The sequence below is a fragment of the Chiroxiphia lanceolata genome, chromosome 15 (genome assembly GCF_009829145.1).
Source record: "Chiroxiphia lanceolata isolate bChiLan1 chromosome 15, bChiLan1.pri, whole genome shotgun sequence".
In the NCBI taxonomy this organism is placed as follows: domain Eukaryota; kingdom Metazoa; phylum Chordata; class Aves; order Passeriformes; family Pipridae; genus Chiroxiphia; species Chiroxiphia lanceolata.
This window is the reverse complement of record NC_045651.1, coordinates 15,405,005-15,427,235: the sequence shown is the minus strand read 5'-3', so window position 1 is coordinate 15,427,235 and position 22,231 is coordinate 15,405,005. Positions and strand designations below refer to the sequence as shown.

The 22,231-nt window shown below is 38.0% G+C and overlaps 1 protein-coding gene across 8 annotated transcripts in view; it reads right to left on the bottom strand.

The window, feature by feature from the left end:
• FAM13B (family with sequence similarity 13 member B) overlaps positions 1 to 22,231 on the bottom strand; it is a 46,008-nt gene that overhangs the window by 5,506 nt on the left and 18,271 nt on the right. For 3 of the 8 annotated variants that reach the window (XM_032702630.1, XM_032702632.1, XM_032702631.1), the window contains exons 8-21: positions 16,725 to 16,766; positions 15,674 to 15,829; positions 13,578 to 13,713; positions 13,319 to 13,342; positions 10,238 to 10,305; positions 9,470 to 9,524; positions 8,932 to 9,079; positions 6,365 to 6,430; positions 5,075 to 5,285; positions 3,440 to 3,569; positions 2,901 to 2,982; positions 2,439 to 2,668; positions 1,996 to 2,079; positions 1,112 to 1,207 (exon numbers count right to left, since the gene is read on the bottom strand). In XM_032702630.1, coding sequence (XP_032558521.1) covers positions 1,112 to 1,207; positions 1,996 to 2,079; positions 2,439 to 2,668; positions 2,901 to 2,982; positions 3,440 to 3,569; positions 5,075 to 5,285; positions 6,365 to 6,430; positions 8,932 to 9,079; positions 9,470 to 9,524; positions 10,238 to 10,305; positions 13,319 to 13,342; positions 13,578 to 13,713; positions 15,674 to 15,829; positions 16,725 to 16,766 — 1,528 coding nt within the window. The remainder of the gene's footprint in view (positions 1 to 1,111; positions 1,208 to 1,995; positions 2,080 to 2,438; positions 2,669 to 2,900; positions 2,983 to 3,439; positions 3,570 to 5,074; positions 5,286 to 6,364; positions 6,431 to 8,931; positions 9,080 to 9,469; positions 9,525 to 10,237; positions 10,306 to 13,318; positions 13,343 to 13,577; positions 13,714 to 15,673; positions 15,830 to 16,724; positions 16,767 to 22,231) is intronic. The other 5 variants (XM_032702635.1, XM_032702634.1, XM_032702633.1 and 2 more) reach the window with 5 other exon arrangements.

The window sequence follows — 22,231 nt, the reverse complement described above, 5'->3', positions numbered from 1 at the left end:
AGAGGTGGGATAAAACTCAACCAGTCAAGGGCACCACCAAAAAACTCTGACTCACCAGTCACTGAGAAATGCATTGGTGTTTAAGAGCAACCTGTGTTTATGGAGTTCAAAAAGGGATACTGATATAAAAGCCCTTCAACTTAAATATGACTGTGATGCAAATCATGTTTTTCTTTAAAAGTAGCCACCAAAAAAAAAAAAAAGTATGTGCAAGAAAGACAAGGTCTTGACCTAATCCCTTTATCTCAAAGTACTTGGCTTAAAGGGGAGAGCTAAGAACTGTCAGTGACAAAGTAAACAGCAGATTAAGTTCCTGCTGAGTAAGCCCAGCTACTCAGAGAACTGTCTGTATGCAAAGAGATTGTCTCAGGTCAGCTATGCAGTTCCCTTCCTTCCAAAAGGGTCAATAGCCAACATCAAAACAGGTATTCTGCAAGTCTGGGTCAGGATTCAAGGTTTGCTCAGAGCTCACACACAACAAAGCCAGCTGGCTGTCACTCCCCAGCTGTTTTACAGGTACCATAAACAAGGTTACAACAATTTCCTTGCACAGTATGAAAACTTCTCTTCCTTATCTCTCACAGGACCACAGAGAGAGGAAAGAAAAGAAGAGAGAGCACTGCAGTTCAGGAGGAAATGAAGTGAAAACACAATGAAAAAGCACAGATGTCGTACAGATGGTAACACGTCTCACTCTGGGGAAGCATGAAGGAATGAAATGGTTCTGATGGCCATCCTGTCACTCATGCCTATGCTGACAGGAACCTGCACTGCAACTGGTGTTACTATTCTGGGCAGGACTAAAAGTACAGTATGTGCTGTGCATCCATACCTAGCACAGAGACTTGGGAATGTCTCAGCCACAGCGAGTTAGCACAGCTCGCTTAGTTCCACCGAGAACCATTTACTTCCCAGGAGCCACCAAGGTCACAGACAGCTTGGAACTGCTCTGTTCTCAGCAGTAAATCAAATGCCTCAAGTACAATGACAACATGGTCTTATATCTTCCACAAGAAAGATGGTTTAGGGAACACTGTTACTGGCTCTTCTAAATGCAGCCTAGCAGTTCAGGAGTGGGAAAATAAACAGAAATAGCATTTGTTTTACTCACAAGAATAGGAGTAATGCTTGCTCTAGTTAACATTTGTTTTACAAGTCTGTATCTGTCATAAAGTGGCTTCACAATATGTCTTTCTTCTCTAGTAACCTAAAGGCAGAGAAACCACAGAATTAATTATACCAGTCACTAAATAATAGACAAGCAAACACAAAGCAGTGTGCTTCTCCTGCCAGGCCACGTACATTCCAAATGGGAACATAAAACTACCTCAAACTGTGTGTATGGAATGGGGTTTATGCAAATAAATGGGAAAAAGGGGCTGCTTTTTCATTCTCTCTTTTCTCACTTGTATTTTTCAGGAAAAAGGTTTAAACTCTTCCTAAAAGTCAGGGGAGCTTCAGAAGAAGCAAACCCTGGTTTTAAACATCCAAGGAAAAGAGGCAAAAAAGGGATCAAGAACTGAGGGGAAAAATGTGTGCCTGGCAATGATGATGGTTCTACAGAAATGACAAGGGAAAAAAGAAAAAGATGAAACTGTAGAAAGAGGGGTGGGAACTGCCTTTTCTGGTTTTGTGAAATCCAGAAAAACAATTCTGGCTTTTTCCCAGGAAATTCGATAATCTTGTTTATTTTTAAGATGTCTCTTTGCCTCACAGACATATAAGGCATCAAATAACACCAATCACTTTGCAAACTCCAATAACCTGATGATTTGTGAAGAAGGGGCCTATTAATACATACTTTTTTCTTTTTTTAGAAGTCAATGCAGTAAGTTCCTCGGATGCCAACATGGAGGCCAATAGATACCTTTGTGTTTTGGAGAAGGAAAAAGAAGAACCCCCACACCAGCATTAAATTCTGGTCTTAACTACTGCACAAGAGTTACTGTTGTCTACACATACAATAAGAGAGTTTGAAGTAAAACCAAGTATTACCGGCCGTCCATGTTGGCTTTCATAATACAAGAGGCTTTTCTGGAGAGATGTTTTCTCTTCTACCAAATGGTCCTTTGTCATTTTCTATCAAGAATAATTAACATTTAATCAAACACAAGTCACTTTAACTGCTTTTCTACATTACCAGCTATACAGATGCCTCAGCTAAACTTAGCTTAGTTAATACCACACATCCCACCTTCATCCACCTAAATATTGTCAGCACATACTTGTAAATATTTTGATAAAGAGTGAGCAAGGAAAATGTGGTTCATCTTGATAATTTGCCCACAGAGTCTGAGATATGATGGCCTGGCAAAGGGCTGCTAGAGAGAGGCATCATTGTGCTGATAAAATGGTATCTGAAGTGTCTGACAGGGCTCTATTTCCCTCTCTTATTCTCTTGGAAAGAGCCTATCCCATAACCACAACCTCATGCTTACTTTTATATCTTCTGGCAAACATCTCTCCACTCGTTTTTCCTTTAATCTTTTCAAGATGAGTTCCAGTGTGGCCTCCTTGGTGGGCTTCTTCTCCTTCTGCACAACCCGCATCTCATCTTCATTTTCTTCATCCTCTTGGTCAAGAGAGGAACCAAAGCTTTTTGGAAGAGTGTTACTTCGTGGACGTGGTTGAGGTATGAATTCTCCTTCTGAGCTCCTCTGCTTTGCATCTGGAAAGGAGAAAAATTGCTCAATTCAAAGGTTTAAAAGAAGTAACACTCTCGGTTCGTGTTTCTCTCCTAATGAACTAAAGCCACAAGAATCATTTGATTTTTGAATAGTTCAGAAGGTAGAAATGAAACATTTTTTAGTGTCCTGTGGAATTTTACTGAATGATTTAGCTGTTTCAGTCGTATAGATTATTTGTGTTTGTAAAAAACCAGAAACTGTAGCATCTCTTACCTTTTATTTGCTTTCTCAATTTGGTAAGTTCAGTCATCCACTTTAAAACTTTTGGATTGGCTGCAATATCACTATAGGAGGGCTGAAAAAATACAAATAAACTACATTTTAGAACAAATACACTAAATCTTGTTTATAAATACTTCTTTCAAGTTTTGGTAATATTTGACAGTGAATGTGACCAGATGCCACTCAGTATCAGGTCAGATCTCAGTGCCAACAGAAGGGAAAACACTTGTGAAACTAAAACTGAAGCAATATCAGAAGTTGAACCAGAGAGTGGTAAGACACTTCTGCTTTTCCATATCTGAAATCTCCTTAGTCTCAGTGCATAAATGTCACTCTGTCCTCCTCTGGCTCTGGCATTATGGCACATTTTCAAGTATTGCTGTAGCTCAGTTCACTTTTGCAGACAGCAGTGTGTAACAAAATTCTTCTCACTTGTGAGCCCCCAGTTATTCACTGATGGACTACAAGAATCACTCAGCCCTGTCATGCAGTCCTTTACACCCTGAGTGAAAACAGAACTGGTAACCTACCTTGCTGTTTTTCTCTTTTTCAAACTGTTCCTCAAATTGCTTTATTTTTTTCTGTAATTTCTTGACAAGCTGATAAGGTGTCTTGTCTTCCCTTTTGTCATCTTTTGAGCTAAAGGATGCTCTTCGTGTTCTGTATTAAAAACATTTTAAAAAATGTCATTTAAATAATTAAACGAGTGCAAACAACTTGTATATTTAAGTAACAGGTGACTAATTTAATTTTTTTCCTCTAGTTCATACTCCATTCTTTTCAAGTTTTCAGAGCCATTTACTCAAAGTTCTTTGAGCTGCTGCCCTCAAGATGTGATGTTATTTTTTCCTCTCTAATTTCAGTAACAATCGTAACAGAAAAACAGCATTTGAAATTCAAGTGTAGTAAACTAATGTACCATTAATTGCCACCTTTCTGGTGGCTGGGCTGTTACCTAAGTGAGAGATACTCAGTAGTTCTTTAAGACTTCTTAGGCACAGAATAAAGCCTAGGATAGAAGCTACCACTGAACAATTCTTGGTAATTAAACAGTTTTACTTGACTGTCTCAGGCAAGCTATTAGATACCTACCTAAAAAAACATCCACATCCTCTGTTGGTCTTATTGATAACTTTCTTAAATCTTACTAATAGATTTGTAGAGCATGTGGTTCTGGTTTTTATATCATATTTTGCACTTGTTCAGCTCCTTGACATTTGCTGCTTTTGCAAAGCCTTTTTATTTCAAGACTGAGATGAGAATGTTCTAGTACACTTATTACACAAGGTGCCTGAAAGATGCCTCAACACAGCCAGTGACATCTAGTTCAAGATATTAGCAATACTAATCTAATAATCTACTAGTGTAGATCCTTATCAGCTTCAGAATGAGGAGAACAGCTGTTACACCAGCACTTTCCTACAGGTCAGTCTCTACATCATTTTAACAGTGCTTGTCCATTCTCTTCTGTGGCTCACTGGAGAAAACTTGGGCAAGTACTTTTGGCATCAGTAAATCTGTCAGACAGACAACTGGACACTCTAAACTTTGTCTTTCCTGTTCCAGATTTTTCCACTTTCATGAGATTATTTCTTCCCTAAAAAGCATGGGAAGTGTTCTCAAATTCCCTTTCCCAGCAATAGCAGCAGACAGTGCAGGTCACAGGATAGTGACAGTTTTGGAGGGTCACACTCCCCAGTGTCACATAAATAACTTGCAGCTTGTTTAATGACAACTCTGCTTTCATAAACGAAAAGGAAAAAACCCAGAGCTTACATAAATCATAGACCAAAGCCTGGTAAACAAAGGCTATAAATACTACCTTCAGCCCAGGAAGTGCCATCACAGCTGGTTGTCAGAAGCCCTGACCAAATGCCAGGGAAGCCTGCAAACCTGCCCTATTTTTATACTCTTTCCCTCAGCATCTGTCAGTGGCCACTTGGAGAGATATGATACCACCCCAGATGAACCTCTGGCCTGACTCACTCTGGCAGCTCCTGGGCAGGCAGAACAGTCAAATGGCCACATAATGCTACGCTTGACCTTGGTCTGCAATTAATTCACATCATGAAAAACCCACGAGGTTCTTAAACTGCTGGGTTTTTTTATCCTGCCAGTAACATCTCCTGCCCCCAAAACCCACCAGACTGCATTAAAATACACACCTAACAAAAGAAAGTGCTTTGGATGAAGAATCTAACGTTTCTGGGTCGTGTAAGAAACGCTGGCTTTGCCCAAAATCCAAACTCCGATGTGACAGTATGGGATGACAGTCCTCTTCCAAGGGATGATTAGTCATCCTTCCAGCCTGTGGGGAAAGCTGAGCTTCTCCAGATTCACTGTCTTCCTGCCAAGATTTGAAAGCAGGAAATGGATCTAGAAGATAAAAAAATGGACACAAAATGGTACTTTTCTGTTAACAGAATTATAAACAAGAGTCAAAAGGAAACAAAAATGAGTACCCAATGCTTAGTCTTGTATGCTATAGAGGATGTGGTGTCAATACACAAAGTGAATAAAAACATTGAAATACGTCAGAAAGCTACAAATTCTGTCATATAACTGAAAGAAAAAGGTACTGAAATGAAGTATGCACACTAGGATCCCTTTTTCAAAGTGTATCTTGGGAGTATGCATTTCTGAGCAGTTCAACAGTGTACAAGAGCCTAATTAATGTATCAGAAATCCAAAATTAGGAGAATGTATTTACTGTCCATTGCAACATTTTGCTGTGGAAATTGGTCTTCATACCATATGCATGTACTGGGAAAGACTGTCCTCTTGGTTCTGAAGAAGGTAACCCTGACAGTACCTCTTTAGGTACAATGCCCATCTGCTTAAGTCTTTTTAAAAGAGTGTTGTTGGGGTTTTAAGATTAAGTCTATCTTGACACCACTGAGAAAAAGAGATTTCTTAATTTGTGGAAGGTGATTTTTTAGGAAGGAGATTCCAAAACAATCAATCCTTTCAAATCCCTACGAAAAGTTCATCCCTAACATCCCTTACAATTCTTTGACATTGTTTTCTTACTGTCTAACAAAAAGCTGACATGGTCTTCCAAGTACCTGAATTTAAAACCCCACCCTCCCTTTATCCTTTCAAAGTCCTGTCTATATTTTTCCAGTTCAAATCAGAAATTTGAAAACTGGGTTCAGAGTGTGCAGAACAACAATAAAACCCACAAATTAATCTTTAAAAAAAAAATAACCCTTGTACCTGCTTTCCATTGTGTATTTACTAAGTATGATTGGGATTTTTTGTCTCGTTTTTCAGCCATGATCTTGGCCTGTTTGCACAGCACAAGATACAAGAAGGGGACCTTTTTGAATCGACAAAAAAAACTGCAGATCAGAATATTCCCAAGATATAAGGGACAGCAGGTGAAGGGTTAGTTAGAAAGCAAACCATAAACTATCAAAAGGCAGATAACTGAACGTATGGCGAACCATACTTACCCTCCCCTTCTCTCTGCAGATGCATTGTTTTGAAATCAATGAGGGGGAAAGTGATAGGGCATGGCGCTAATAAATGAAAAAGAATGGCAAAAATACTAAAGTGAACACACAGCACAGTCAGAACAAACTATACATAACATGTAAAGCAGGAAGATACAGTACCAGGGAAAAACATCCCGTCTTTCGGGCCAGGCCCTGAGCACTCTCAGCTTCCAAGGAATTCCCACGGCAGGTAAGGATGCTCAGTCCTTGGCCAATTGGAATTTTTTTACTGAAAAGGTTTATAAAGAACTGATACAGGAATAGTAAAGACTTTTGGTAGTTTATTAAGAGTTTCAAGCATCCTCACGTGAACAAAAGGCAAGCTCTAAATACGTTTTTGACCAGAGTTTGTAAATAATAAAGATGGTAGTGATTTCCAAAAAGCAGGGCAAATGCAGAAAAAAGTACTTAGAAATATAAATTAACCACTCTGCATTTTTGCCTTAAACCAGCAAGCATTTGGTGTTCATTTTCATGTTCAGTTTTCTATTAGATAGGCTTTAATAACCCAAATCTTGTAATAAAATTTGGACTACTACAGATTTCCCAACAAAGTCACTCTACTTCAGTAAAATGCCACAAGGACTTGCAGTGCCTTGGAAGGCTGAGATCCTAATAACCATCCTAAAAAGAACTGAAGAATAGCCAAAGTTAAAATACCTCACAATGAAGTTACACCTTGCAAAAGATCATGATTTAATACCAAGAAACTTATATTATAAATTTATATAATATGCTACACTTTCTTTTCAAAGGAGGGGTCATAAAGTAAAACCAAAGCAATTTTTATGAGCAGATTTAAGGAAAAAATGAAAATGGAAGCCACAAACCTTCTGAAAATATGTATTAAATCAGATTAGCACAAATAGAGGATGCAACAAAATGTAATGTGCAAGTAAGCAACTTATGTAAATAAAACACCGAGAACATAAACAGGGTTTTGATGATTTTTTTTTTTTAACTTTAGACAGTTATTACCTTGGGCAAGAAGAATGAAAATCTGGACTCAGTGTCTTTGGATGCCTGCAAATCGACTTCTCTGTGCATGACATTCCCTGAATGTGCAGTTTGCTGGGGCTCAAAACCACCAACCAGCAAATACTGTACAAATCTAATGAAGTTGCAAACCTCATCATTTGTAAAGTGGTTATAAGGGCAGTATGGATTCATGAAGGCAATTAATTTGGAAAACAGTCAACACCAGTGACAAATAATCTATAAAGTTACCACCACTTGAGCTTCAGGACAAAGCTGTGTGTGCTGACACACAGCTCTGAGCTGCACTGTCACAGGACACACATCCAGCTTCACTTTACCAATTCTAATATTTCTAACACTGTAACCAGAAGTTCAGTGCATTCTTTGTTAGGAGTGTCTTACCAACACTTGACTGTGATAATTAAAGAACAGCTGGCACTGGAACAGCCTGTTGGAAGTTAAAACCTTGTCCCTGCATAGTCCACCTGCACTGCATTAATCAAATTGCATTTGCAAGTTTTTCAGATCAGAAACAAGTGGACTGTGGCCAGTTCACTGCCAGTGACAGCTCAGAGTATTTTAGCACATTATATCTCTCGTATTTTTTAAGGTGCCATGACATCAACACCAGGCAGAGGAAATGGGATATAAGGTAGACACAAAAAGAAGTATTTTGAAAAGAAGATATTGATGAGAGTGTTTTCCTCTGGTTACAAAGGGCTTATAGTCTTTTTAAGTAAAGCAACAGTCTAACCAGCTATTACCAGACATTTGAGCAACAAAATTCAGTACAGTCACAAGCTCGGGGGTTTGCTAAGCCTGGAAGGCCATGAAGAATAAGGTCAAAAACATAAGGAACCCTGTCTGAGAGAAAACTATGTTTCAAATATGTTGTTTTTCCTAAAATCCAAATAGTGGAGGGAGAAGAGGCACAGAAATAATATCCACCCGCAACTTTAGTCCTTATTTGAAAATTTTGCGCTGTTTCAAGTTGTCCAATGACATGAAAACCAACATCTGACATCCCTGATGTTTTAAACAGATATTTCAGAATAATTGAAATATAAATTAGCAGTTTAGTGATTTTAAGTCAAATTCAGCTAGCACTAGAATTTCAGTAGTTTGCATTAAAAAAAAAAAAGACAAACAAAACACAGTGTGAAATTTAACTATATGACATAATTAAAGTGTTTTAAAAGATTTGGATGAGACACTCAGGGTCATGGAACCACTCGACACTTTAAAAACAATAAAAAGCAAAACCAAACCCAAACCACCTAGAATGAAACTTGGGCTTTTTTGCTTTCTTTCTTTGGTTGTTCCTTTGACTATTTTTTCTTTATACTTTAAGGTCCTTAATTAAGCTGCAGATAGTTCTGAATTGAAATGGTACCTGTGTCAGCCTTGGCCCATCGTACCCCGTGGAGAGGAACACGTCGTTCAGATCGAACAAAAGAAAATATAAGTTGTCTGCTGCTTCTACTTTGTAAAATGTTCTCTTTATCACTCCTAGCTGACTATACAGTGAGCTAAAGGGTGGAAATTACCTTCCCATTTGTCACCATCGGATACGTTCTTGAGATCCAGACGTGGCACTTGGACACCCGGAGCTTCCTCGGGACCGTTGACGCTGCCACCCCCCAGCACCTCGGGGTCAGTGTTTGCATTTAGATCACACGTCTTGCTACCTGTATCCTGCAGTTAAGCAACAGAAACAATTTGATTACTACTTAGCAACTGGAAATCCAGTGCCTATATCAGTTCCAGCGCTTCTGGAACTTTTTTTCCCCAGAGAATTATCTTTCCGAACTCAAGGAATTATAAATACACACATCTCAACGGGAGGCAATTATTTACACTACAAAACATTCCTTACATGAGATGCATAAGTATAAGTTTGCTCTGCTGCCCCAAGTTTCTGTGAAGGGAGATGATGAGATCTCTAACAGAGGTTTTGCAAGCCCTGGAGCAGGCCAACCAACAGAGGATGTTAAAAGCTAAATTTACTGGGTTTCTTCACATTTGTATTTCATAAAAGTTTATAAGACACTGTGTATCCATATATAAATGAAATCATCATCTTACCAGAGCTATCTCTGAAGATATTCTATCACTGCCATCAAGCAATATACTATTTTCCCTAAAAAGAAGACACAGACCAAATTATTTTAAATACAAGTTCTTAATGGACAATAAATACCATACAATCCTCTTAAATTTTATTCTCACAAACCCCAGTTCATTTTAGCAGATAGAAAATGTATTTACTTAAAGCAATAATTAAAATTCTGGGGAACAAAAGTTACATTACTTCTCTTTTTTCCCCTCTGTGATCTTCACAGGGAATATCAAGCTGAAGCATTTAAACAATTGGGTTTGAACCAAGTTGGAAACAGAAACAGCTCAGAGTTTTATTCTCAAACTGGGGATTGATATTTTAAAACTCAATTCAACTCAAACTACGAATTAACAAATCTTTCTGGTTAGTCACTGTTACCAGCATTAATTCTTCAATCATTAAGAGCAATAAAATGTGTCAAAAAATTTTAAAGAAGATAACTTTTTCTTCTGCTGCTTCTCTTGCCCAGAACATAGGATTGTTCCAAAAAAAAAAAAAGCCATATCATATAGGTTTATAGTTATTTTCTCTTTTTAGCACATAAAGTTCCATGCCTTTTATATCATATAAAAAGGTAGCTCAATCTTATCCTGTTTTCACATGTGAAAAGTGATATGTTTAGTTCACCTCCCCCATATTGTGCTGTGTTGTGACAAATGACAGTTGATACACTCTATATTTCAAAACTGAAGTTGTAAATCCTGCCATGTCAGTGGGTACAGAAAAACACAAACCTTTCACTATTATTTTCTCCATCAACATCTGCATCTTCATCACATGGTTGCAATAATACGTCTGCAGTCTGTTGGCAAAAAGTATGTTTAGAAGATTTAGGAATGGCATTCCCAGCTGAAAACATTTTCATATTCATCTCTGACCACAAGACACCCTCAAGAACTAAAAGCTTCTAATGTAGGGGGGGGTGGAAATCGTACTTTTAAACCATGTAGTATTTTTACAGCTAAACTAAGGCCAGTGATCAGGTGTTTCAATCACCACAAGTCAGACAACGGCTTTCCATCTTAAGATAAACCATTTTTTATTATTTCTTCAATAAAAGTTCTACTTCAAATTGTCAACCACAGCATGAAGTTTGGGGTGACTAAAATCATGGCAGTGGGTACATCCTAGTCCTGAAAACAGCTGGGTTGGATGTTGCCTTGTGCTCAGCATATACGAAATGAAACAACTCTGACAGACTTTCCAAAAGGAGCTACTAATCCCTGTTACTAAATAAAGCAGCAACAGAGCTGGAAGGGGATGAAGAAATGCTGGCAGTTCTATGACACCATCTCACAAAACAAGTTCAGATGAATCCATGTCACCATTTTGTTTGCTAAAAGTTGGCATGGGATGACTGACTGCTTCAAGTATTTCTGTCAAAGCCCAAGACTTGATTTCTTCAAAAAGAGTCGTATTTGGGGGAATATAAGAAATTTGAAATATAAAATAAGTCATTTGGGTTTAGACTTTACAAAGTGCTCACAAAAAGTGTCTGAATATTAAAAGCAAGTTACCAGGACAGTTCAAATACACCAACAGTTGCCACTTTGACACTGCTGACAGCAATAGTCACCCTTACCAGAAAAAACTCCAGTACTCTCTTTACATTATTTCAGTCCTCAAGTCAAATTCCAACTTGGGGAAACAATTTCTAAGTACAGTGTATTTGTCATACTCCAGCAGACAATTTCCACCCTGGAGATGAACTGGGCAAGTCTTGCACAGTCACACTCATTGTAGCTGTGGAAACAGTTGCTTGTGTTTCCATTCCAGGACCAAAGGAGAGCTCACACACCCAAGTTTCTTTTCCTACAACCTTATGTGCTCTTCTCAAATTCCCTCCACACAGGAGAATGACTGTATTTTCCTTTAACCTCTCCCCAGAAGATACAACTTTTCAGTAACGTTTGAAATGGTGTATTAACAAGAAGGGAAAAACAAACACTGAAAAAACCAAAACTTCACCCCAGAATGTCATCTTGTCACTGATTTCCATGGACCAAAGTCTATCAAGCAGCCAAAAAAGCCAAGAATGACACCAGATACAACAACGAAAGTGCTTCTGTCATGCTCTCCCAAGCATCATGTTCCCCATTATATTCAAGACCATGTTTTGTGCATTTTGTGCTATAGGATAAAAATCTAGTAATTTTTTAGAACAAGTTTTGGAACTTGTTCCAAAAAAAAACCCAGGAAAAAAACAGGATAGCAAATACATTCTGTGAAATTCTAAACCAATATGCCAGTTCGTGGGAACAACTGAAAAATTTGGCTTGACAGGTGATTCAAGAGAATCATTTTTGATCCCTGAAAGAAAACAAAGGCCAGGAGAAGAACACATCACAATAGTGAAAATCACTCCAGCAAAGAGGGTTTTTGCATAAAAACAACTCACAGTTTCACTACTACAGCACCCATTCCTATCTTTTCAAGTTCACAGACCCATTAAATTCTTCTAGTTCATTTAAGTCTATTAACAATAGGTTTGCTTATCCAGTTATCTTTCAGGAAACCCTCAGGAAAATTTATGAAGTCCCAGGCAAAAAGCTGAAAACCATTGTAGAAAGTTCTCTACACATGTAAACCAAACATCTCTACCCACAGAGTTCATTATTTAGATTTGTAACAACAGAAGTGTTACCAAATAAATAAGGAATTACAGATTTGAATTTTTTTTTTTCATTAGAAGGGCTTATTTCACAGCTGCTATGGGCTACCTGGTGCAATAGTAAAAAACCTCTATTTTCTTGCATATTACTGTTATCCTCGGTTTCATTTTTGTCAGCACATATTTTACAGCATTGCTTGATCACACAAAGATACCCAGAATGAGACTGATCTCTGCTCACTAATAAAAAATGCTGGTGCAGTTCAGGCCATTATAAATCCAGGCCACACATACTCCAAACCTTCACATTTGATTATATGTGAGGATCTAACAATTTGCAGCTCAAAGCAAAGCTGAGGCAAGTTTGTTGTATAGGGTAAACAATTATTTCAACATTTACAGCTGCTCCAATACTGGGCTTCCAGAGTGTACACAATACTTGCTTCTTTCAGTGACACGAAACTATTCAATTCAAGCATAATATCTGAAAGCAAAGCCAAAATTAAGTCTATGACACCTAATTATCTTGTGGTTTGTTGTTTACAATTTCAGCTGCTTTAAAAACTTCAACAGCCACTTCAAGTATCATTAACATTGTACTTTCTGAGCAAAATGGTTTTTAAAAAATACAGCTAAGTATTTTATTTTTGCAAGCATGTTAGCACTACATGCCAGTATGTGCTCATGCAGCACACTAGACAAGACTTTTCTGCTTTGGAATATAAATGGTACATCCACAGCTTTCAAAATGACAATATTAAGTATTGAAGCTCTTCAAGAGGACACCAGGCTAATTCTCCTTCCCTGAACCCCTCAAGTGTAAGAATTTTAAGAGTACACAACAGTGTGGAGGAGAAGCAGAAGCAAACAGCCAAGCAAAGAGGCCCAAGGAGAAGTGGCAGAACCCCTTTCAAATAGAGAAGAGATGAAGATGTGCTGAAAAGAACAGGACATCCCTGCTCACCACAGAAGAAACTGGAACCAGAGAGAAGAGGCTGTAATTAGCTGTTTACAAACCCACACCTTCCTAGCACAAGCACAGTCAAGAGGCTGCAGAGTCTCAAGGTGAGTCCTACCCTTTCCTGATCCAGTACAAGGTGACTAACTGTGGGCTGTGCTGCAATCATTGCTCTACATCTTCTGCTCCCCAGGGAGCCTTTACTAACACAGCTGCTGTTCTAACCAGTGCCATACACTGACTTACCTCAGCAGAAGGAAGGGCTGGTACCTGTGAAAGACCAAGAGAAAACCATTAGTCAGGGTCCAAACAAGTCACACCAAAACACAAAACTTTCTCTGTGCACATGGTACAGCAGAGCAGATAACTGACTGCACAGAGCAACAGCATCAGGTAATGATACATAGAAAACCTGATGATCTCTAAATTAGGAAAATCTGGATCCCTAAAGCACTAAAAAGTCACAGCAACTTATGGTTTGATATACAGGAGACTGTTCTCTCACCTGAATGCTTTCTTCTTCCCCAGTTACAGTATCATGTTTCATAGCTTCACTGTCTAAATCAGTGCAAACCAATACTTCAGAGCAGTCTCCTGTGTTCTCACTGCTACCAGTGTCATTATCTTCAATAACATCATTCCTAAAGATAAGAATAGAAAGACTTTAGGAACCTGTAATTCCACCCTATAAAGGAAAAGAAAAAAAAAACCAAACCCCACATTTTTTTTTGTCCCTACACAAGATCAAACATCAGGGTGTTATGGTTTTCTTTTTTGAACAGAATTATTCTGACCAAAGATACTGGTAGTATCTACTATTCCAATCACTAGGCAAATTTAATTATTTATGTAGTTTACATATACTTGTTTTCTACATCAGTAGGTGACAGACATATTAAAATGCATTTTTTGATTCTTGTATTAAGGGCCAGGCATACACCCCATATTTACCACGCTGACCTAAGGAATAAAAGCACAACAGCCAGAAGCAAGGACATACTGAACTACTGTGATCTGATAACACTGCTGTGACCACTCTCCTCCCAGTACTGAGGCCAGTTAGTTTATAGCTACTCCCACTGTGTTTCCCTCCAGTGAGAAACCCCATTATTTTTAACATTGAATCTTCCTAGAATTCAGCTTAAGGCTTGTAACAGTACAACCAGATTGACACTAATTTACACCATCTTTGTATTCACATATATTCTTTATGTGCCACCATCCCAGTCCCCACATGATCCTGTCATTCATCACAAGTCTTTGCCTTCCTTCTCCTCACTCACAAAGAATTCCAAACTACTTTAAAAAAGCTTCTTCTCTATCAGATGTGGAGATACTAAACAGGATGGATTGGAAATTAACATTTTCACAATTTCTCCTTAACTCCAGCCATCAGTTTAAGTTAGTTCTAAGAAACTTTTCCTGGCTCACTGCTTTCTGTAGTTCTTCATCTAACTGTGTATTTGCCTTGTGAACAGTTTGCTGCCTTAGAGAACCCAGACAACCACTGTGAAGAAAGATATCAGGTATCCTGTCTTACAGTTAATCCACAGTGGAAGATGATCAGAAGCATTTGGAATAGTCCCTGTGCCAGAGGAGGATATTGGTTTCAAATCAGCAGTGGTGGCACTTGGAGCCTCTGTCTCTGAAATCAGCCAACCTTTAAAGAGCTTACACTGTCACTGAAGGAATTCAGCTCCTCCAGGTCTTCCAGGCAATTACTCACTTGTAAATGACTTCAAAGGCATTGCATCTCTAACACTAAAACTCAGGTTTAATTGATCATTATTGATGATTATTACTTTTATGACTGACTGCTAACTTTATTCTGGCCTCTTGTCACAAATAGGACTTTAAAACCAGTAGAGATCAAACAACTTACAAAACAGCATTTGAGTCTCTGAACACTGAATGTATTTCAGGCTCTGTTCCTGTATTCCAGGCTCTGAGCAACCAAGGAATTTAGGTACTGGAGTCTTAACAACACATTTTTGGAGTCTGGGTATTAATCATGACTACTTATTTTTAATAAAGCACCAAAGTGTACCAGCTTCTCAAGGCTGCCATGGCAATCACTACACTCAGAACATGGCATGAGTTACAACAAAAATAAAAGCTGATCAAATGAGGCTGAAACACTGTGCAAATAGACCCACGGTGCTCATTCTATCCATTTTTGGCTGCTTCATTGACACTGGCAGCCAGAGCAGTAAAATATCTATGTTGACATGAAAAGACAGGGTAAAGAAACTGAAACAGCATCTCCAATAACTTTAATATGGCAAAATTTTGTCATGAGTCACATCAGCGAGATAAGAATGAAGGCACTGGGGTAAATTGAAGTTCTTGTGCCACTCGCTCAGAATTCAGCAGCAAAACAGATACATTTCACAGCATTTTAACCACAAAATAAAATGTAAAATATTTGCTTCAAGAGCTGTTGATTACTGGCAACAGATGGAAGTTGATCTGTTTTAAAATCAGAAGTCAATAGCAAAAGTCGTAACTTTTGGGTTGAGGTGGGGAATTTGGGTATGTTTTTTGGGAAGAGTTAAGATATACAATCCTACAGAATTCACTGCAGACAGAACAAAGTCTTACTGGTTGTTAGATCCTTCCTCATCCCCACTGGGATTTTTTTCTTCATTGTTACAGCCCAGTCTGTGTTGCTGGATATGTTTCAGATCATTATCTAAGCTGCTCTGCAGGTCGAAAAGATGCTGTTCCACAGCTGCTCTGATTGTTCTTTCTAAAATGCTAAAGAGAAAAAAAAGACAAAATTCCTATTAAGAGCTCTCCTTTTGCATTGATCAACTATGTAGAAAGGCAGAGATAAACTTTACACAACCAAAATCTTTGATGACAAGCACTTCAAGGCAAAAAGAGACTAACTTTTCCAAAAAGGCAGTGGAAATTACTACACTGGTTTTTATTTCATAAGATTTACATAAAGTATTATGAAGTCTATCAATAGTGTTTTAAGAGTAATCAACACATCACGATGACTATTTTTTAATAAATATTTTAACCTATTTTTAATAGGTATGCAAAAAACTCTTATGAAAGCTTAATATAATAATGTGGCAGTAAAATCCTGTGGCAAGCACCTGATAAAGGACACAGAATATATCCAAAGATTCACCAAGAAAAGAACAGCATTCTTTAAAAACAGACTGTTCTGTTGAGTGCTTCTTAGCCAGCTCATCCCAAATACACAGAGGCCCATAGAAAATCTTCCTGTAAAAATCTTAAACTATTTAATCCCATTTTAACTCTGAAGTTGTGCTTTTATTTCCCCCCCTCATTTGCACACAAAATTCCACTGAACTGTGCTCAGTATCAATAACCAGAAGTGGTGCTAAAAATACAATGTGAATGCTATGATAATTTTGAAGTCAAACATTTATGATGTATCCAAGTATAAAACCAAAGTATTTTGGACTCTGGATCCTACCATACTGTGCTCTCATGTTCCTGCAGTCAACAACACTGACAGACATTAGGTTTTTCCCACATTAGTGTTAAATGTCATAAGTGAAATACTTCACACTAGAATATGTTAATTCATTACTATAATCACTTTTTTTGAAAGAATGTAGGAATGTTCTAGTAACAGCATCATTCAAACATTTTATATTTTCATTATACTTACTCTGCAGAGGCTGGCAAGATACTTATGGGAGAGATATGAGCACTGCAATAAAGAAGAAATAAGTTAATGTAATGCAAAAACTTACCACACTTATTAAATAAAAGTCTTGGAAGTTAACAGAAAGCAACTTAGAGAATACTTAAAAGATTGCATGTGATGCAGCTAATAAAAGTAGAATAAATATGTAAAGAATACCCTGATTTGCAGTCCCTTTATTATTTAAATGAAGAAATCTTAAGGAGCACCATCACAAGACAGAAAGTTGTAGAAGCAGCAATGCAGATTTCTGTCTCTCAAGAGCCAATACTTGGTTTACTGTGAAGCTACAAGCTCTCAGATGTGTGGCCTTTCCCATGGGAAACACTAATCACTTTGTAGTCAAACATTTTCCTGACACCTTGCTTAAGAATGCACATTTTAACTTTGCTGCCTAAAGCAAATTCCAAATGACTCTGCTTTCCTCCACAGGTTCTTCCCCGCCTGTCAGACTGTTGCATAATTTGATTCTGCAACATTCAACAGATCTACAACATTCTCTGAGCACAGCTACAACATTTCAGGGGCAAGGACCTTCCAGAGGTTTTGGGACAGGGGCTAGACATCTGGAAAACATCTGGAAATCTCCCAGCACAAGCCACTTCAGCTCAGAATCCTAAAGTCCTCTGGGACTGCAGTTTAACTCAGAGGTGGGGAGGTAAACAAATGCTTTTTTTTTTTCCTATTACAGGCAACTAAGCCCTAAAAGCTGAAAAATGAGATTTTAGTCTACTCCTTACCATGCAACAACACTGTTGCCAGACAGAGTTGATTTTAAATATTATTTTCATGAATGCATAAGGCAAACCCCAAAATTCAAGGCAGTTTGCCACTCCCCTGGAAAACTGAACAGGCACTACCACTGCAAGGTAGTTTTGATGTGAGCCTGACTTGCACTAAAAAGTGTAGACAGTCTGTTTACCTAAGAAGAGTTTTAATACAGCAAAAAAATCTTGGTTAGACCTTATCAAGTTTATTACTAGTTCCACCACCAGAAAGGGAGACCACCTCAAGCAGACTTTCTATTTTTTTGTTCCTCCAAGTAGATGAAACAGAAGCAATAATGCATTTTCAATTAAATAGAAGCTGATAAGTGGTTAAGGTATTTATTTAAAAATAACTAGACTAGTTTGCCTTAGACACCTTAAACTCACCATGGCACAACTGAACAAGCAGGTGCTCACAGAGGCTTTTAATTTCTTTCCTTTTTTTTTTTTAATGGAAACTTGCTGGTGAATCAAGTTCTTTCTATGGTTTGTGTGTGTGTTTGCCTGGGTGAAAAATGAAAGCTGATCTATTCCAAAGGCACCAACAGAACGGGCAGCACTCAACCACCATTTCAAAATGGACACAGCTTGGGAAATTAAAACACCTGAAAGAGAAGCCAGATCTTGTAGCCAGTGATTTCAAAGCTGCTGGATCAAACAACTGAGGGGTAACACACTGGCATTTTTCTTTCCAATAAAAAAAAAATAGTAAGAGGTAGTTTACAACTTAATATATTTACATTTCACTGGTAATTCTGTGCACAGAAGTTCAGCATAGTCCTACTACTTGGGCAAAGTAAATTTTCTGACAAACATTTTGTTTTGACAATATTTGAAATTAAAAAATGAAGATATGAAGTTGTAAGTTCAGCTTCATGAACAAGGTAAGAGAGAAGGAGCACGACCAGGAATCTCAGCAAAAGAACACTAATATTCCAAAACACAACAAATATAATTTTACGCATCCCTCTCAATAAGTTCTACTAAAGTTGCATTATAAAAAGTATGTTTACATTCTAAAGGAACTAATACATAACTGTGTACATTGTAATCCATTTACTATTAAAACACTCACTCCTAGGATATATTGAGAGAAGAAAAGAGGCAATCAGAGCATAAAACACTGCAACACTCTAATTGCAAAAGAGAGCAAGAAAAACTCAAGTCAAGGGCACAAGTACAAACACTATTTATAGGAAACTGATGACCTGAAATCCTTTTATTTTACCACCTGAGACAATGAGGAACTGTGTCAAGATCAGGGAGAATCAAACTCATCTCCAAAGAATCCAGATGACTTCAGACATGGTTCACAACAAAATTTTCCATCTCAGTGTGTAACCTTCAGCACAGGATGGCTCTCCAGTGCTTTTATTCAACACCTTCAGGTGCATGAGAGGGACTCAGCAAGAGCTGGGCATAAATCAGCAGTATTGCAAAGCCTGGAGAATCCTCTTACTACATAAAGAATATCTTATACCTTCAACTAATCACTTTAGCAATTAAGCCCTTTCTGAAAGAAATGTGTAAATCTTGGCTAAAAAGCCAATTCCAACTCCTGAGCCCACGTTCCACAGTTCAGGAATACTTTTTAAAAGCTGTGATTTACACTGCCAGGCACAGCCTGAACGCAGCATGACACAGCAAGACACACAAAGGTAAACATCTTTGTTTCATAATGCTAACCCACTCCTAAGAACCCCTTCTGCACTGCCTCCCTACCCACAAAAGGTCCCGGTAAAAACATACCTTGAGTAGAAAAATATATTAACTAGAGATAAAATATGTCTAAGTTATCCTTAGTAATTTCCTGACTGTACACAGATTCTCCTATCTCATTCAAATAATCAGTTCTGACATATTATGAAATGAAATAACCTCCAAAACACATTTAACCTCCCACAGTTTCAAAGTTAAAGTCTTAACTACGAATCATATCAAAACGCCATCGTCCTTTCAGAGATTTACCTGTGCAGGAGAACTTTGCAGGCCATTCTGATTATCTTTGCTATCCCAAACGAGCACTTCATGTAAAAATGCTTCATCTGGAAGCCAGCAAAGCGAGCTGTTGGCTGCTGGCTGTGCATGGTGCTCGCTGGGCTCTGGGGGCTGGCACTTCTGGAGTGCTGCACTAAACCCTGCAGTCTAAATAGAAATCGACTGCAACATGAGGTCACTCCTGACAATAAGCTGCCCAATCAACACTTGAAAGCTTTCCTAACATGTTGTTTACAGATTTTCCAGGGTGGAAGTAGGAACAAAAAAACAGCACTAAGCTAAAACAGTAATGTATTTTCCAGCAATTCAGGCAGGTGTTATATTTGGTCAGCTTTACCATGCATTTTGTCTCGCTTGGTTAATATTATCACCTCTCCCTGATTAGAGCTGATTAAATCACAAAAGGGTTAACAAAAATATCACAGAAGCAGTGAGGATGTTGCCCCTCTCACTGCATTTAATAGAAACAAAGTAAACTGTTTATACAACTCACATGTCGTATCTTGTATTTTTACACATATAGTTCTGAAAAGCCCCAACACAAAGGGTTTTTATATTAGACTTCTGACTGACAGTATTTGAGATGAACTGCACAAGTACAGCAAATACTGCTTGGCAAGGCACAGTGATGAAAAATTTGGAATAATGACAGAGAAGGAGCCTGAAGCAGTTATTTCAACAGCACATCTTAAAATTCATCTGCAATGCTGACTCGGTGATTCTTTTCTCTAGAAGTCAGGACATCAAAACCAAAAAGAGCCGTGGGGAAAAGGCTCCTGGTAAAGGAGAACAGTTTCCTTTCCATGCACAATTCCAACCTGTGTGCAACAAATGCTCCCTGCCTGGGAAACGGGCTCCAAGATCACTCAACAGGTTTATTTGAAATACCATTTGCAAGCAGCCTCTAAATCAAACTGCATTAATGATTATCCACGTTCCCACCAGATCTCAAAGTCAAATTAACACCAGGCAGCGCAGGAAGGTCACAGGTTTCAGAAAGTACAAACAGAATGAGCACAGAAAAAAGGCAGTGAGCAAAATCATAAGCAAGTTATAGTCCAAATAACCAGGAGGAAGGTCAGGTGCCCCATTGTATGAATCAAGATAACCAATATTTAACATGCAGAACATGCAAGCTCAGCATTCTTTTCCTTCTCTCCAGAGAGAGACAGAAATATACAGATATCTGCTTCCCAATATCTAACAGTAAAAATGCAACAAAACTCCAGGACAGGGAACTGGAAGAATCATGTTTGAGACCTGCTTCTCCTTCTCTTTTATATAAAAGCTGCCACAGGCCCTACCTCAAGACAGAGATAAACAATCCCAATAAACCTGCATTAACATTCACTTTTTTAATTATTAATTTTTTTACATCAAGAAACTCAGTCCAAAAGAATGCCATTAAATATGTACATAAAAGCCTTTAGGTTTGAGGTAATATTCACAGTATTTATAGTGGTTAAAAGTCCAAGAAAGCATACTTTCTCATTCACTTCAATTTTTTTTAATGTTTCCTGCAGTTGATCTGGTTTTACAGTCAAAATTCTCCTTCTTCTACAGGATTCCTCCTTATCCTTTCCCACAAATTATGTAAAATGCCAACCATAATTAATGCCTATTCATTTTTAATTAACCTTAAACATCAAGTAAAAATGTTTTTCTCTTCAGGCTATCCAATTTAAACTCTTAAACATGGTGAGTTTGTCACTACTGCTGTGTTTACACATTCCAGAAGCAACCTAGTACCTGTGAACAGTTAAACTGCAACCTTTTTTTTCTCTTAACTCAAACTAAAATTAAACAGTTTTATTGCTGACCAAGATAATTAACTATTAAAATATAATTTAAATTACAAAACAGTTATGTTTCTCTCATTATTTCATATTTTACAACTTCTTGCCATGACGTAGAAGGAAGTGTGCTGCCAGCAGCTGAACAGATTTCAACCCAAAATCTACATTCTTGAAATGACTCATTCTTAGGCAGTAGCTTAATTGTGATTTTCCCTTCATTTCTGCTGCTTTTAGTCACACTTTTATTATAAATTCCTCCTCACCCCTCCCTACAAGTTCTTCCATGCAATACCCATCCCAAACACATGCTGTAGAGGGGAAGAGGTAAAATTCACCATCTGTAAATGTAAACTCTAAGTACAAGTAAAGCTGACTTAAAAATAAAATCTTGTGCATTACAAGCAAGTGCAAATAAGCTCTCAAAAGGAAGTATTTTATGTTTATGCATCTCCTTTACGAGGATTGCTCTTAAAAGCTGACTCCTACTCCAACATTCCTGCCTGTATCACACTTTGCAACTTCCAAACCTGCCCACAGCTCTCCACCAGCACGTGATAAGAAACAGTCCCAGGATTTCCCACCAAAAGGGAGCGGTGGAAAGATGGTACAGGATGGGTTTGCATCTACCATATGCAGACTCTTTATTTCTGCTACAAAATTTACTGTTTAAATACCACTTAACAGTTTCACTAAAATATGCCCTTTTTACCTTTCTCTGCATAAATCACCATATTTAATCCAATCTGAGTCCTACAGGCATTCCTCTGCTGAATTTGGGAACAGTTATTTTAACCCATATTTTACTATTAAAGGAACTGTACCTATTTCTAAAGCTTCAGTGTGTAGACACCCCTACTTATGTCAAAATCCTGACAGCTTCTCTCTTTGACAGAATAAACTATAATCCGGA